Source organism: Fusarium tjaetaba (assembly GCF_013396195.1).
Source record: "Fusarium tjaetaba strain NRRL 66243 chromosome Unknown NRRL66243_c0000022, whole genome shotgun sequence".
Lineage (NCBI taxonomy): Eukaryota > Fungi > Ascomycota > Sordariomycetes > Hypocreales > Nectriaceae > Fusarium > Fusarium tjaetaba.
The window spans coordinates 154,525-168,270 of record NW_023501218.1 but is presented as its reverse complement, the minus strand read 5'-3'; the positions used below and the strand labels follow the sequence as shown (position 1 = coordinate 168,270).

The 13,746-nt window shown below is 47.5% G+C and overlaps 4 protein-coding genes across 4 annotated transcripts; 3 read left to right on the top strand and 1 right to left on the bottom strand.

Moving 5' to 3' along the window:
• Nucleotides 1-1,014: 1,014 nt before the first annotated feature.
• On the bottom strand, nucleotides 1,015-1,543 carry FTJAE_1022 (tyrosin-phosphatase; the record flags this gene model as incomplete). The annotated part of the gene is made up of 3 exons (XM_037343040.1): nucleotides 1,015-1,209; nucleotides 1,267-1,340; nucleotides 1,429-1,543. The coding sequence occupies 3 exons, from the start codon at nucleotides 1,541-1,543 to the stop codon at nucleotides 1,015-1,017; spliced, it is 384 nt and encodes a 127-aa protein (XP_037211889.1).
• A 1,111-nt stretch (nucleotides 1,544-2,654) lies between these two features.
• FTJAE_1021 (hydrolase-HD superfamily) lies at nucleotides 2,655-3,521 on the top strand (the record flags this gene model as incomplete). The annotated part of the gene is made up of 2 exons (XM_037343029.1): nucleotides 2,655-2,896; nucleotides 2,945-3,521. The coding sequence occupies 2 exons, from the start codon at nucleotides 2,655-2,657 to the stop codon at nucleotides 3,519-3,521; spliced, it is 819 nt and encodes a 272-aa protein (XP_037211888.1).
• A 1,286-nt stretch (nucleotides 3,522-4,807) lies between these two features.
• Nucleotides 4,808-6,214, top strand: FTJAE_1020 (uncharacterized protein; the record flags this gene model as incomplete). Its single annotated transcript, XM_037343018.1, has 1 exon — nucleotides 4,808-6,214. The coding sequence occupies one exon, from the start codon at nucleotides 4,808-4,810 to the stop codon at nucleotides 6,212-6,214; it is 1,407 nt and encodes a 468-aa protein (XP_037211887.1).
• A 2,948-nt stretch (nucleotides 6,215-9,162) lies between these two features.
• FTJAE_1019 (polysaccharide deacetylase family) lies at nucleotides 9,163-10,103 on the top strand (the record flags this gene model as incomplete). Its single annotated transcript, XM_037343006.1, has 3 exons — nucleotides 9,163-9,443; nucleotides 9,509-9,873; nucleotides 9,925-10,103. 3 exons carry the CDS (start codon nucleotides 9,163-9,165, stop codon nucleotides 10,101-10,103), a joined length of 825 nt encoding a protein of 274 aa, XP_037211886.1.
• Between the last annotated feature and the right edge of the window lie 3,643 nt (nucleotides 10,104-13,746).

Below are 13,746 nucleotides of genomic sequence, written 5' to 3'. Positions count from 1 at the left end.
GACTTGACAAGTGTTTGAGTGTTGGGGAGGTAAAATATGGACATTTCATCCTAGAAGGCATCTTTTTATAATGCTCGGGTGTAAGTTTTGATCAAAGTTCCCTTGTTTGCGCTGCCTTATTCCATTAACCTATTATTGAGGAGTAGCTCACGGCTGTGTTTAAAGTTGGGTTCTCAAGTTCTCCAAAGCTTCAATACGCCTTGAGAGTTTCGAAGAAACTATATAAGTCCCTCCGGCTGACCCAGGAGACTTTGAGTCATCGAGTTCCACGAAATTCTCCCTCCAAATCAGTTATACTTTTCGAATTTCGATCAAAAGCTCCCTTACCTCGATCATACCAATATTCAGGCTGTTCCAAATCCAACCACAACTCTTATTCTCTTTAATCCACCGAAGATCATCAGAGCATCCAACCTCTCACCAATCATCCACTACCATCACCATGGCACCCTTGCCAGACAAAATCAACCCCCGTAGCTGGCATCAAATCCTCGCTCGACAAGATGAGGGGAGTGACTACTACCATCCACATCCCTCCGACGGCGAATATGGCGTAGCCGATCACTCAACCGGACTCACCTGGTGGTCGGACCCAGAGACCACGCAACAACGCATCGCGGTCTTCGCGATAGTGACGGGCGTTCTTGTTGCAATCATCTTTGTTCTGTTCTTCAAAATTCGCAGGCTGAAAAGGATGGTACCAATGGTTTAAGCTGATTGGCGATCGTGGTATTTCTGTAAGTGGACTCTTCTTCACAGTCTGTGTGTTATTGGGCTAATATCTTCTTAGGTCAGACGTGATGCGGAATGGGGTCATCTTCTCTCTGTCTGATGACGGATATACATCACCTCATCACAGTACCATATTGTTTAGAGATTATCTTTGGGTTGCTCTCACTCCCTTTGCCTGGTCCAGTTCTCGAAAAAGTCTTGTTCAAAACATAGTGGGAAGCATGAGATGGAAGTAGGGGTTCTATCGAAAGGCTCAACTCTAGCTCTCTAGCTCTGAATAAATTAATAATTATCCCATAAATCCTTAACGTATCCCTCCGTCAATCGTTCATCCTCTCCGTAAACCTCTTGCCATCCTGAAAATCCCCTATCCAACACATAAACATCCTGACCGTTGTCTCCCTTTGGGTCTTCACCCATAGACTTCAAAAGACCATCCCTCTCACGCAGATACTTTAGTGCCGCACTCGGACCCCGCTGTTGACTCAGTGCGCAGTGAAAGACAACTGTCTTTTTGTCTTTCAGACGACGGACCAGAGTTGGCATCATGGCGTCGAGAGTATGTGCGGGGATATTTGTTGAGCCCTTGATATGTCCACCAATGTAATCTTGAAAAGTCAGTTGAGGTTGTCACAGAATCAAATGGAACCGAGAAGAAGTCTTCTTTTCGGAAAAAGAGTTTGAATGCCAACTCACCATTATCACGAACATCGATAACAGCAAATGTGGGATCTGTGGCGTTGACTTCCTCGAGGATCTTCTCGGAGAGGGATTTGGCTGAGAGCCGCTTGAGTGAAGCGATTGTTGTCATTGGGCGAGCCTGTGTACGAAAAGGCGCGGCTATTCTTTGCAAGATTCGCATGCGGGAGTGAGTGTTGAGTACTTGGAGAAAGGTACCCGAAATGGATCAAGATGAGGCTCATCTCATGTAGATCTGACTGAGGCGGAGCTAAATTTACTTTTTGGTCCTTGGCGGCGGAACCCCACGTGCGTGACCAATTCTCAGAGAACAAGAAAACATCAAACTTTGATAGGACGTGAAAACAAACTCAATAAATGATATTCTAAACTTATGCCAAGGTACCTAAATCTTGTTATCATTTAGGGCCGAGTTCCTGGGTTTTCTTTCCTCCCATGGCAAATATCGGTGTTAGTGATGGGTTGCGAATCAAAGATGGACAATCATTGGCTCTGAAGAGCAAAACATGGGGAGCAAAACCTATCAAGTTGATTGGGACATACTGTTATTCAATTACAAATGTCCCGATGTGATAAGCTTTATAGTAAAACCGGCTTGGCCTTGCAGAGGGTTTGCTTGTATCAGGAAGACACAGTCTAAGGTCCACGGCTTCCAGGATTAGCAGCAAGACTTCCCCATAAGTCAATTAGTTCAGCACCCCTATCTCGCATAGGAATATATAGTACATAGCGTCATCATACTATTCAAGGACGACAGCTCCCTTTAGAACTGAAATCCACAACATGGCAAGCAAGAAAAGTTCACTGTTTACCGTGTAAGTGATTGTGGTGTCGTTACCCTGTAGCGACACCAAGACAGACAAGATCCCAGCTCCTATCCCTGTAAAATGACATATGACGCACCAAACGACAGGGGCTATTAGCTGACAATTGATCAATTCCACACTGGCACAAACCTGGACTACAAACCCACCAAATTACATAGACTAAGAAACTATCCGCTCAACCAAACATTCTTCTGTTGTTCTGGGCTCTAGACTGTTTGTTTTCATGACCCCTTTGTCAATTGTACGCTTGTTATGACCATCTCTGTTTGTATGCGACTGCCGCAAACGATTCGTACCGTAAAGACTACTGTCAACTCCCTACGACCACTTTCTTTACCTTGCACCAGCAACTCAACATCTACCCCGCGACATTACAGACTGTACTCTACTGCAAAGATGGGCTCGCAACCGGAGAAGAAGAATGGGCGCGTAGATCTTCGCCCTGAGGAAGTAATTGGAGATCTGGGTTTCACGCCCATGGTCAAGGTCGCCGACCCATGGACTGTTGACAAGGTGGTCAAGGAGATTCCTGGTGGTGCGCCTACTGAGGAGTCCTCTTCGCCGCTCCCTTTCTTCCACATGCTTGAGCGACTCAAGACTACCAAGCGAGAAGGATGGAGGCGATTCGGTATCTCTAGGTAAGAAAATTAGTCTCCTAACGTCAAGACGTCACTAACATGCGACAGGGGAGAGTCTATCGCCGACCACATGTATCGCATGTCTCTGATCTCTATGTTTGCGCCTCCCTCTCTCGCCCCGAAACTCGACCTTCCCAAGTGCATGAAGATGTGTCTTATCCACGACATGGCGGAGCTTCTTGTCGGCGACATCACACCCGTCGACGGTGTTCCCAAGCCCGAGAAGAGCCGACGCGAAGCAGAGACAATGGACTTTTTGACCAAGAACTTGCTACGAAACGTCGCTGGCGGCACCACAGGCGAGGACATCCGCGCAATCTGGCAGGAATACGAGGACTCTGAGACACTAGACAGTCACTTCGTGCACGACGTGGACAAGATGGAGCTTCTGCTGCAGATGGTGGAGTATGAGAAGCGCGGTGAGGGCAAGGTCGATCTTGGCGAGTTTGCGTACGTCGCGACCAGAATGACGCTGCCGGAGATGAAGGCATGGGGCCAGGAGGTTCTTAAGGAGCGGGAGGCTTTCTGGGGAAGCAAGGAGCATGTTCACGGAGAGCAGGGTGTTAATGGAGGTGTTACGACTGAGCGAAAGGGCCAGCAGGACAACTACTACAACAAGGACTAAGTGATAGGATACGAATGTTTAGACTTAGGAGAGGGAAGGGCGAATGATACCAATGAGTTGAGGTCATGGCATATGGCATAGAAGAGTTTGGACGCAGGGTTTAGAGCGATTTACGCGATATGAGGCATAGACTGAATATAAGATAAGGCAACGATTCACGATAGTAAGGCATACTTGAACTCCATGAACCTCATCATTGTGATTTGTCTGAAGACCCCTGTGTTGATCATTAATCGCCTAGGACAACCAAGGATATTAGAGTAATTTAAGCAAGCCAATATCGCAATGCAAATGAGCCAGACGGTCTGATAACTGGTGTAGATAGGAGAGAAGGGATGGCTTTTGTCTTTTCGCAACTAGGTACGAGCTGTTCCTCTAATGTTCGCATTTTGATGCTCTTGGTTAGCTGAACCCTGCCGATCTCCATCAAGTGGACCAAACTCTTGGAATCAGCCACACAAGAAGAAGCTGGAGCTATAAGTCGGCAACAAACCCAAAGCTTCCCGTTCTCCGCATACCATTCCTGACGAAAGGGGATTGATTGCCTGCCCACCTGGACATGCGTCAGATACTGAGTCTTTTTGAAGTCTTATTCTCTCATCATACAGGTTACAGACTACAGAGCTGATTACAGAGCAACAGTGCTCTCTATCGCGGCTATTGAAGCAACTACCGGATCACTATCAACCGACCCGGACCAATCACACGTCGTCTCTAACGCTGGCCACAGGCGCTGGCCCCCCAACCATTGTTTACTTGCCCCGTCGACATTTTGCCGCCAGTGGAAGACCATCTCTCTAATCCAATACATCATTAATCCATAATCGAGCCTCACTTTCAAGGCGAGCATCTCCAAACACTGTGCGTGCATCTAAGGTGCCCTCCCCTCTCACCCGAGCGCCATACTTTTGGCTGCGTCTATTAGAGTTGGGCGCTTGCAGCCAGGCAGCCTCCCTCTCCATGCGACCGTCATCACAAGACACAACCTACTATCTCGCCTAGTCACGAGGCTCTCAACAATATCGCCCATCGCCATCGCAAATCGCCCTCCGAGTATCGCTTTCCCCCGTCGATTGCAATCTCGTCTCCAGATCCGAATATTCGGTTTGCTCTTACCCCAGACCCGCTTGTGCGATAGACGACCTGAGATGTGTCTCGGCTGCGTTTAAGCTTGGCCGTGAGTAACAGCTTCGCCTCCACTCGATAAGGTCATTCATTCGTCTATCTATCACCACGCGCGTGCGCGCACACACCGATCAAATCAGAAGGCCCTATCCCCAGGCAGAATGACTATCCCTTCACATTTCCATGTGTCGGGCGGCTTCAATAGAGAAGGTGTTCACCCTGGCCTATTCCGCCCACCCATCTCACCAAGCTCTAGCACCAGCTACGGATATGCTTCGCCCTACAGCACAGCAACCCCCGACGGACAAGCTACGAAACGAAAGAGACCTTGCCATGATATATCGCGATCCCAGGAATTCCGCTTCCAGGATGATTCTGATAGAAATGGTTATTTTGGAACGCCAGTGGCTCAGATGAGGAATGAGGAAATGCGGTACCAACTTGCTGGACAGCTTGATACACCGAGTTCTGGCCCTTTCAATAGCGGTATCCTCGACGAGAGCATGTATTCGGACACAGACTATCGAAAAGCGCTTGGCTCGAAACGAACCCACGACGATATCGATCATGGAGCTGGACCGACACAACTGTTCAATCTGCCTCCTCAGCCGATACAGTCCCAAGGCTGGGGCAGCTTCGCATTCTCAACTATAGGAGGTGTTGTTGGACGTGTATGGGAGTTTTGCAAGACAGGCTCATTTCGAGGTTTCCAGGCTGGCGGTGGTAAGGCCTTCACGATGAAGTCCGGCAGAGTCGAGGAGTTGGACCAGACACTATTCGAGAGTCAGCATCTTCCCGGTCGATTCCCGCCATCGCAAGAGGATTACTTCAACCAGCGTCAATCCGACAACGCAGAACAAGGTGGTAATAGCGGCGCATCTACACCCACATCACCCCATCCGAAGCGAAGACATACAGACACGAAAGATGAACTTGGCAGGAATTGGGTCATGGTGAGTGATGAGAAACCAGCTGAGCCTGAACCCAAGCCTGAGCCCGAGCCTCCGCTGCGACGTCCGTCTTATCGACCGTCCCCTCGATCGCGAAACTCGGGCCCCTCCATGACTACAGGCCGACGCATCAGTGCCGCTCCATCAGCCCGATTCTCTTCTGCCTCTACGCCCGGTCAGCGACGATCCACTACCAATCGCCCGACTAGTCGTCTATCACACGCAGCAGCATCACCTTCTCCACGGCTTGCATCAACCGCGTCATTCGCGTCACTGGCTCCCCTCGCTTCTCCTCGGATAGAATCGCCCAGCAGGATACCTCAACCCACCCGCTCCACTCGCCGAAGTACCACCATCTCATCGCCGATAACAAAGCCATCGACGCACCGCCGGTCTCACTCTAATGCCTCAGTAGCATCAGGACGTACATCAGCAGAAGCCAGTCCCCGTCTGACCGCAGAAGCCAAGCATCTCGCAGCACGCCGTAAGATGGAAGAACGAGATGCAGATGTGCGGATCAACGCTTTCAACAAACAACTACAGGACATGATTCGCCAGGGTAGAGAAGCCTTGGGCACGACGATTGAAGTGGAGGGTAACTGGGAGGATGACCTGTGAACGACTCCAGCTGCCATCCATCCATCCATCTACCTACCTACCTTACCTCGTGACGACCCATTAGACATCTTGAAGCCACCTTCCTACCTCGTGAAATCTCTCACTGATACCCTCATTTCTTTCGTTTCTTACTGCCTGGGCAGCAACGTCGGGGATTTTGGCAGGACTTTTTGTTTTTTAAAGGGAGATCTTATTTTCGTCGGGGAGTTGATTAAGGATCTGGGCGTTGAAGCGAACGGAAACTGACTCTTTGCTTGTATCAGTCATACACACACAAACTTACAACTGACTGACTGATTTCTTGGCAGTTATAAATAACTGCCTGATTTATTCGTTTACCTCGAGGATCGATAACCTTGTCTAAATAAGCATAAAAACCTTTCTTCTCTTGTCTTAAACTCCTGTTTAACTCCGTAGCGGACTACCAGGATGGATATTCGCGAAAAACGGTGATATACCAACCCAGCTTCTATAATAGGGAAAACGTGAAGTCTGAAGGAGACGAGTCGCTCCAATCATACGGGGCTTCGCTGTCAACAGAACGGACCAGGCTTGTCTCTCTAGACCCGGGATATCGTACCCGAAGCGGAGTATCGAAGCCCCTGGTTTATTATTGCACGTTTGATATCATCTGGGGAACCTCAGGACAAATCCTTCCCGTTCATGGATGTTGCTTGCGGCTGACGGTCTTTGTCGGCCTTGTTGATTGACGTCTTTTTCGAGGTTCCTCGTATTTGTTGTTTATGTGAGAACGTTAGTCTTTATTAATCAGCCTTGGCCACGTCTTGGCAAGGCCAGCTCAGAGGGACACCGGCGATCGTCCATTGAAGATGGGGTGCGTTGTTTTCTGGTGTCTCCTTTATGCTACATAGTATGTATGCTGGCAGGATATCCATTTACCAGGCAGATGGACTTGGCGTGTAGGTAAATATAGGGCTACCTTGTTGTAGATCGAACGGCTGAGGCTTGGAGATGCCCATTTTTAGGTCCTCGGGCTCGGGCTACTAGTTAGGGAAACAATTGATGTGATGGGAGTTGCATATCAGTAATCTCTCAGCAGAAGAAACCTGTGATGGCCCCATAAATGATGTGCAAGAGATGCATGTTTGATGAGAAAGGGGGCTTACAGACACTGCTCGGAGATTTTGATGCCCGGCTTGGGTGTTTTTCTGACTGTGACTGTGACTATTATGACTGAACCGTTGTAGTTGTCTCTTTTTTTGTCATTGCTTTTTTGCGTAGAGTCTCATTCTCCTGAAGATAAAGCATCCATTGTGGATATGGATGGATGAGTTCGGTTATCGACGCGAGACTAAGGGAAAATTGGGGGCCTCTTTTTTGTTCTCGGTCTGGTTCGAGACCGTGAGAACAGACAGTGGACTCTTCGGACTGCACGGATATTGGAGTGAAGGAATAAGCTCTAGCTAATTGTGTCGAGTTGATGGGATTTTACTTGGCAGTGATGTTCGGCAATTTCTTCGGTTGAGGATATTGTATCGTACACCGTAAGGTGAGTAGTTGGTAATGGTGTTGAGGTTGACATTGGCATACGTCAAGTGGCTTATTGTTTGTTGCTATCTAATGCAGTGAGCATCCCGTCTGCAGGCAGAGTTCGTACATGAGATAGTCACTAGACGACAAGATGAAGAGAAACAAGGCTGCTCTTATCTTGGCGTTGTACGTGCAATTGCATCTTATCGAACCAATGCCAATACCAATACCAAGAATAATAGCAATAACAATACCACAGCTCTGGTGAGAAAATAAGGCCTTGTCCATGTCTCTCCTCAGCTCGTCGGTGGGTAGTAAATGCTACCGTCCCCTATTTCGCAGGTCAACCTATTGACAGGTCCGCGGCTACTCAAAGCGGATGCCCGATGGCCAAGCCTTTTATCCCATTCGAGGGGTTATTCTCCGTTCCTAGGTCAGGTATAGTAGTCTAGGTTTCACTTTTTTTGGCTCTCGTGAGACAAGCCCTGTTCGGTAATCGCGAAGTAGAGCCCAGACTAAGGTTAAGGTTACGTTAACGTTGGCTATTTAATTTTTAACCTTAGTGAGCCTTTTCCAGGGGGGTCACGCCCGGGCATGGGTTATGGTCTACCCGCCCTGAACCCCTGGAGCCTGTCCTTTATCGTCTGTCCAATAGTGGCTGAAACTCTTGTCTTGTGAGCACATGGCATATGCTGCTGTAAGACTCACGAGGAAATAGATAATGCCCCTCTTCACTCTCTTACTCGTCGGGTCGTGATACAAGAGTACCTGAGACATACAGTGCCCTGCACAAGAGATTGGCTCGAGGATCGTCCCGCATTAGATAGCGCAATACCAGGGACATGGGTGTGATCTCGTATGAAGAGCCATTGAACCACGAGATACGCTCCCATGAGGACGACAAGGAGGAACATGGCGTAAGAATATGGACTCTTTCGTCACTTGCACAATTCAAGTCAATGACCAATTCAATTTAAATGCAAGGTTCCATTCCGTCGACTGCCAAGATTCCCGAGTCTCCAGCTCTCTGCATACGATGAAACCCCAGGACCAGTCTCTGAACTCATAACCCCTGCTGCAGTCCTCTATCTGCACACTAGAGGACTAATACTGCACAAATAGGTACGCGCTATCAAGGGCCATAAGGGCCTCGTACGTCGACGGCAAGGTTGAGGGGAGGGATACCCATGTTCATAGCTGCCACACCCATAACCCGGCTCTGGGTGATTCAGCTCGGTACGGTTTTGTGCTGTAAAGCCCGTGAAGGAAAATCTGAAGGGGACGAGAAAGAAGTATATATGAAAGAAGATTCCTCTGCTGTTCTAGACGGTCTTAGGTTCAACTCAACAGCCGCAGTTCATTCACTCGTTTCTTCACCTCCATCTCTCTTTTTGAAGCTATTCTAGTTTCAGTACTGTCGTTTACCGTCCCCCTACTCTATAATACCCTATTCCAAAATGCGTTTCTCTGTCCTCGCTACCTGCGCCGGCCTGCTGCAGCTTGCCGCTGCCGCTGTCCCTGTCGGCGTCGCCATCACCAAGTGCACTGTCGACAGGAACATCGCCCTCACCTTCGACGATGGTCCCTTCGCCTACACCAACGAGCTTCTCGACCAGCTCAAGAAGTACGGCTACAAGGCCACCTTCTTCATGAACGGCGAGAACTGGGCCAACATCAACGACTACGCTGCTACCGTCAAGCGTGTCGTCGCCGAGGGTCACCAGCTTGGTTCTCACACGTAAGTGCTTCATCATTGACAATATGCTGTGTGACAGTTCGTATAGTAGCTAACACCCACCACAGTTACAGCCATCCCGACCTTGCTACCATCAGCAACGCCAATGTCCGAACCCAGATGACTCGTCTGGAGGCTGAGTTCCTCAAGATCGTTGGAAAGTGGCCCACGTACATGCGTCCCCCTTACTTCAGCTACAACGCCAACACCCTGTCGGTCATGAAGACTCTGGGATACCACGTCATCAATGCTGATGTCGACTCTCTTGACTGGGAGTACAACACCCCCGCTGAGACCAACACTGCTCTCAACCTCTTCAAGAAGGGTATCACCAACGGTGGATCCATTGCTCTCTTCCACGATGTCCACGAGAACACTGTCCGTAACCTCATCCCCAAGGTCCTCGATGCCGTCAAGCGCAGCACCCGCATTCGTGAGTATTCTCTATAGCCATTATTCTTTTTCATTACTGACATTTCTTTAGCCGTTACTGTTGGCCAATGCCTCGGTGACCCCGCTGCCAACTGGTACAAGACCACCAAGCGTACCAAGCGTGACTTTGAGGATGATGAGGAGGCTGAGGATGAGAAGACTGTTGATGAGCGCTCTGTGTCCGAGTACATTGAGCGATCTCGTTTCCGCCGCCACGCTCACCACGCTTAAGCGCTTTTGTCTACCAATTCTTTGATGTGACTACGAATTATTGGATAAAGTACATCATTGTCAAGAACTGCACTGCTCATATCTCATTTAATATCGCATATAGACAGACAATAGAACATGTCTCTATAATACACGGCCTCACTATTCAATTATTCTTTCTTTTACCGTGACATTGCCAAACATTAAAGTGAACGCCTCAATTAAATGTCTATTTAAGCATATCTTGACGAGAGTTTAAAGTCGTCTTACATGCGATAGGTCCACTTCCACTAACACCCTACCATTGTGGCATTCTTTGCGAGTCAGCAATGCAGAAGCTTGGACTTTTTGATGCTTATCTCTTGATCGCATCACGAGATCATCGCGATCACTAGCCAAGATGCAAGATAAGGAAAGCAATGCGCTGTCAGCAATTGTAGCCCAGTCTGTCCCTGAATCCCGACGTGTGGAGTATACGAGCATTGGCGAAGCAGTGAGATTCACTCAGCTTATGCCGAGATAGATACCAAGTCAATTGGCTTGGCTAAGCAGACGGATCTTTTGTAAGTTCTTTAATCACTAGTCGGCAGTTACTCGTTTGAGATATCGATAGATGATCGCTGCGATGTCTTCGTGGGGGCGAAAGATTCGCGTCAACGCTTGTTGTTGCCTAGTGGCTATTCTCTCATCCAGTGACCAAAGAATCTTGGAGCATTTCCTGTGAGATCGCGTCATTTTCATAGCAGCAAATATGTGATTCATTTGCAGACCGGACTTGAGGCCTTTTGGACCCATGATCGTGTAGCTTTACTCAGTGAACACAGTTTGCTGACCTGGGCGGGCTCTCAGATATTCTTCATTGTTACTGATACTGAGTCCCTTCCAAATGACTTTACCTGTCAGCACATCTCTCGCTTTGATATCTTGAGAGCAGGATAAATGGTATAGAGATGATCGATTGATGACCAGTCAGAAGATTTTGAATCACAGGTCCTCCGAGTTGGTGTTTGGCCAATGTTCACGAATCAAGCCTCACAGCATAAACTACACTGTTATCATGACTTGTGAATCTCTTGATCTAGTAATATATATATTACCTTGGCCATATAATTCAATGTAACAGCTGTCAGAGTTCAGAATGTGTCAACACCTGTTGCTGGGTTTCAGAATATCACCACGGTTCTGAGTCACTGTTATGATAGTAAATCATTTGATTTTAGTTCTATTGGCCTCTTAATTTTCCACAGGAAGTATCATGATGAGATCGATTATTCTTTACAACAGCTCTGTGGTATCAAGTCTTGAGGTGCCCCGAGTGATTCCAAGCAAAGAGTCATGGATTCTTTTCGGCCTCTTCATGATCACATACCCTAAATGAAGTCAAAAGGTTGAAGGATGACTAACAATCCCACGCAATGGGTCTATAAATACGGCGTAAATTCATCTGCCGACTGCCACTACGTCCAATATGGGAGTCTAGGGGAATAGCAGCAATATGGGATAATCAGCATGCACCAATCTCAACTCAACCCTCATAGCGTTAGGAGCATTACATTATTCAGCATCTCATCACGGTTAAATACAGACCATCCCACCGGTAACTTCATGACGGACAAAGCCGTGAGTTTGGCGACCCAGCAGGAGTCTTGGCATTTCATCTGCCGAATTTGAACATCCCCTGTCCAGTAGGCGAAAGCCGTACAGTTTGCGAATAGAGGCTTAGACCTGAGAGCATTAACTTCAAAGACTCGTAAATTCATCTGCCAAGACTTGCCCCGAGTCAAGACATGCATAAATACATCTGACACAAATTTATCACTAGACCCTGACATTTTAAGCATATTCTCCCCTGAAACCTCATAAACTCTAACCAAGGGGTGTATCGTCCCTTGATCCTGGTAAAATATCCAACGTAGCATGGACGTGCTGTCTGTCAGCTGAACTCTATTCAGCACTTGTCTCACATGCTATCATGAGTTTATTTAATGGAAATGCGGGTGCCCTTGTATTTGGTGACACGGCAGTTTCGTGTCTGAGACAGTCGGATTGACGAGTGACCCGAACTCCCGTTTTCGGAATATGAGAGCGGCACGGGAGTCATTTTCGATGGATCAATGCAAGGCTCCGAGATATTGCTACTAGCCTTATGGGGCTGGAGATGGATATTTTCGAGGCTTTGTATGGTACTGTAAAGGGATTTGTATCTTTTCAAGGCGCCTGCGTGTAGTCCTATCACAGCACCTGTCGTTACCTTTAGAGACAATCAAATCCGATGATTAGGGCCAGCTGGATGTTATGCAATCCTTGGTCAATAACCCAAGAATAACCTCTGCTTTGTACTGCTGATACCCAAATCCAAAGCATACTACAGGACCTTAGACTATGATATCCAGCTAGGGCCTTCTCGGTCTTCCAGAGTATTCGCTACCGGGTACAAGCTCTGTCTTTGATTTGGGTAGTGTACTCAATGGAAATTTTCATAACAAGTTCGGGATGACTTCGAGAGCTTTCAAAGTGGTTAAGGGTACCTGGCACACAGCTTCTGTCGAGGAACGTGCAAACACTTTACAACATGCTTGATCGCACGTAGATCTCGAACCAGATACGTGCTGAAATATTATCTATGTAGTTGGAATCAATGGGGTTGGCTTTAAATTATATATTCTAGATAAACCTGTTTTCTGTTAGACTCATCATGCAATCTGTCGTTGATAGAAGGGTACCATCTCACAGCTGAATGGAGATTGTTCCGTGGTCATAACACTTGGCTTCGCTGAAAGCCAATGCCAGGATAATCTTTGGAAGCATACGGCTACTTGTCAGTATGAAGAAATAAAATCACGGCAATGCTTTCTTTAATTCTTTTCGTCATTTTTTCCAAGGAGGCCCATGAAGGCACTTTTTAGTCGGTCCAATGCTTTAACCAAGGTTGATATTATTTGACCAGAGGCCTAGCTTGTTTTCTTAAAACTTTGGATGTGGAGATATCAGAAGACATAAGATGTATAAATCCATTGAAATAAGAGGGAAGGGTGTAGACCTAAAAGCTATGATCTGAAGTATCGTCACCTAATTAGAACTAATTACAAAGGGCTTTTATCAACACCGCCTGCCTAATGACTACCTGCCAGAAGCATTGATCTTTGAAAACCTTGACAGTGTTTCTCTTGTCTCCAGGAAGGCTCTGCTTCCGACTTACATATACGCTGTGGCCGTGAAAGATGATGAATCTTGTGACAAGATTTGAGTAATTGCAGTACCTGGATTAGATATTTCTTGCTATACTTTCAGTTTCATCCCATGCCGAGAGGATAACTTGGAAGGATGTGCTAGCTAACTAATTGTAGGTTGAAAAATTCAGTAGGAGGCAATGCATGAGTTTGAAAACGTTGCCGAGGATTTCGTCTTCGGAGCACAGGGTTCGGCCTTCCATATTTGTTTCAGAAATCATATGAATATGCTGCAGACGAGGTTTTAGTCACTTCTTGAGGTTCTAGCGGTAATGCTATTCTTTCAACTTTAAGCTGATAACAGCAGCTCTATCCGTTTACAGAGCACAACGAGTAGTTAGGAAATCGCTCGCAGGCTATTTACCTTGTTTATCATTCTGAAAGACACGTGATCATTGATAGCTTGAAGGGCAGGGCCACATCTTGACAGCCAT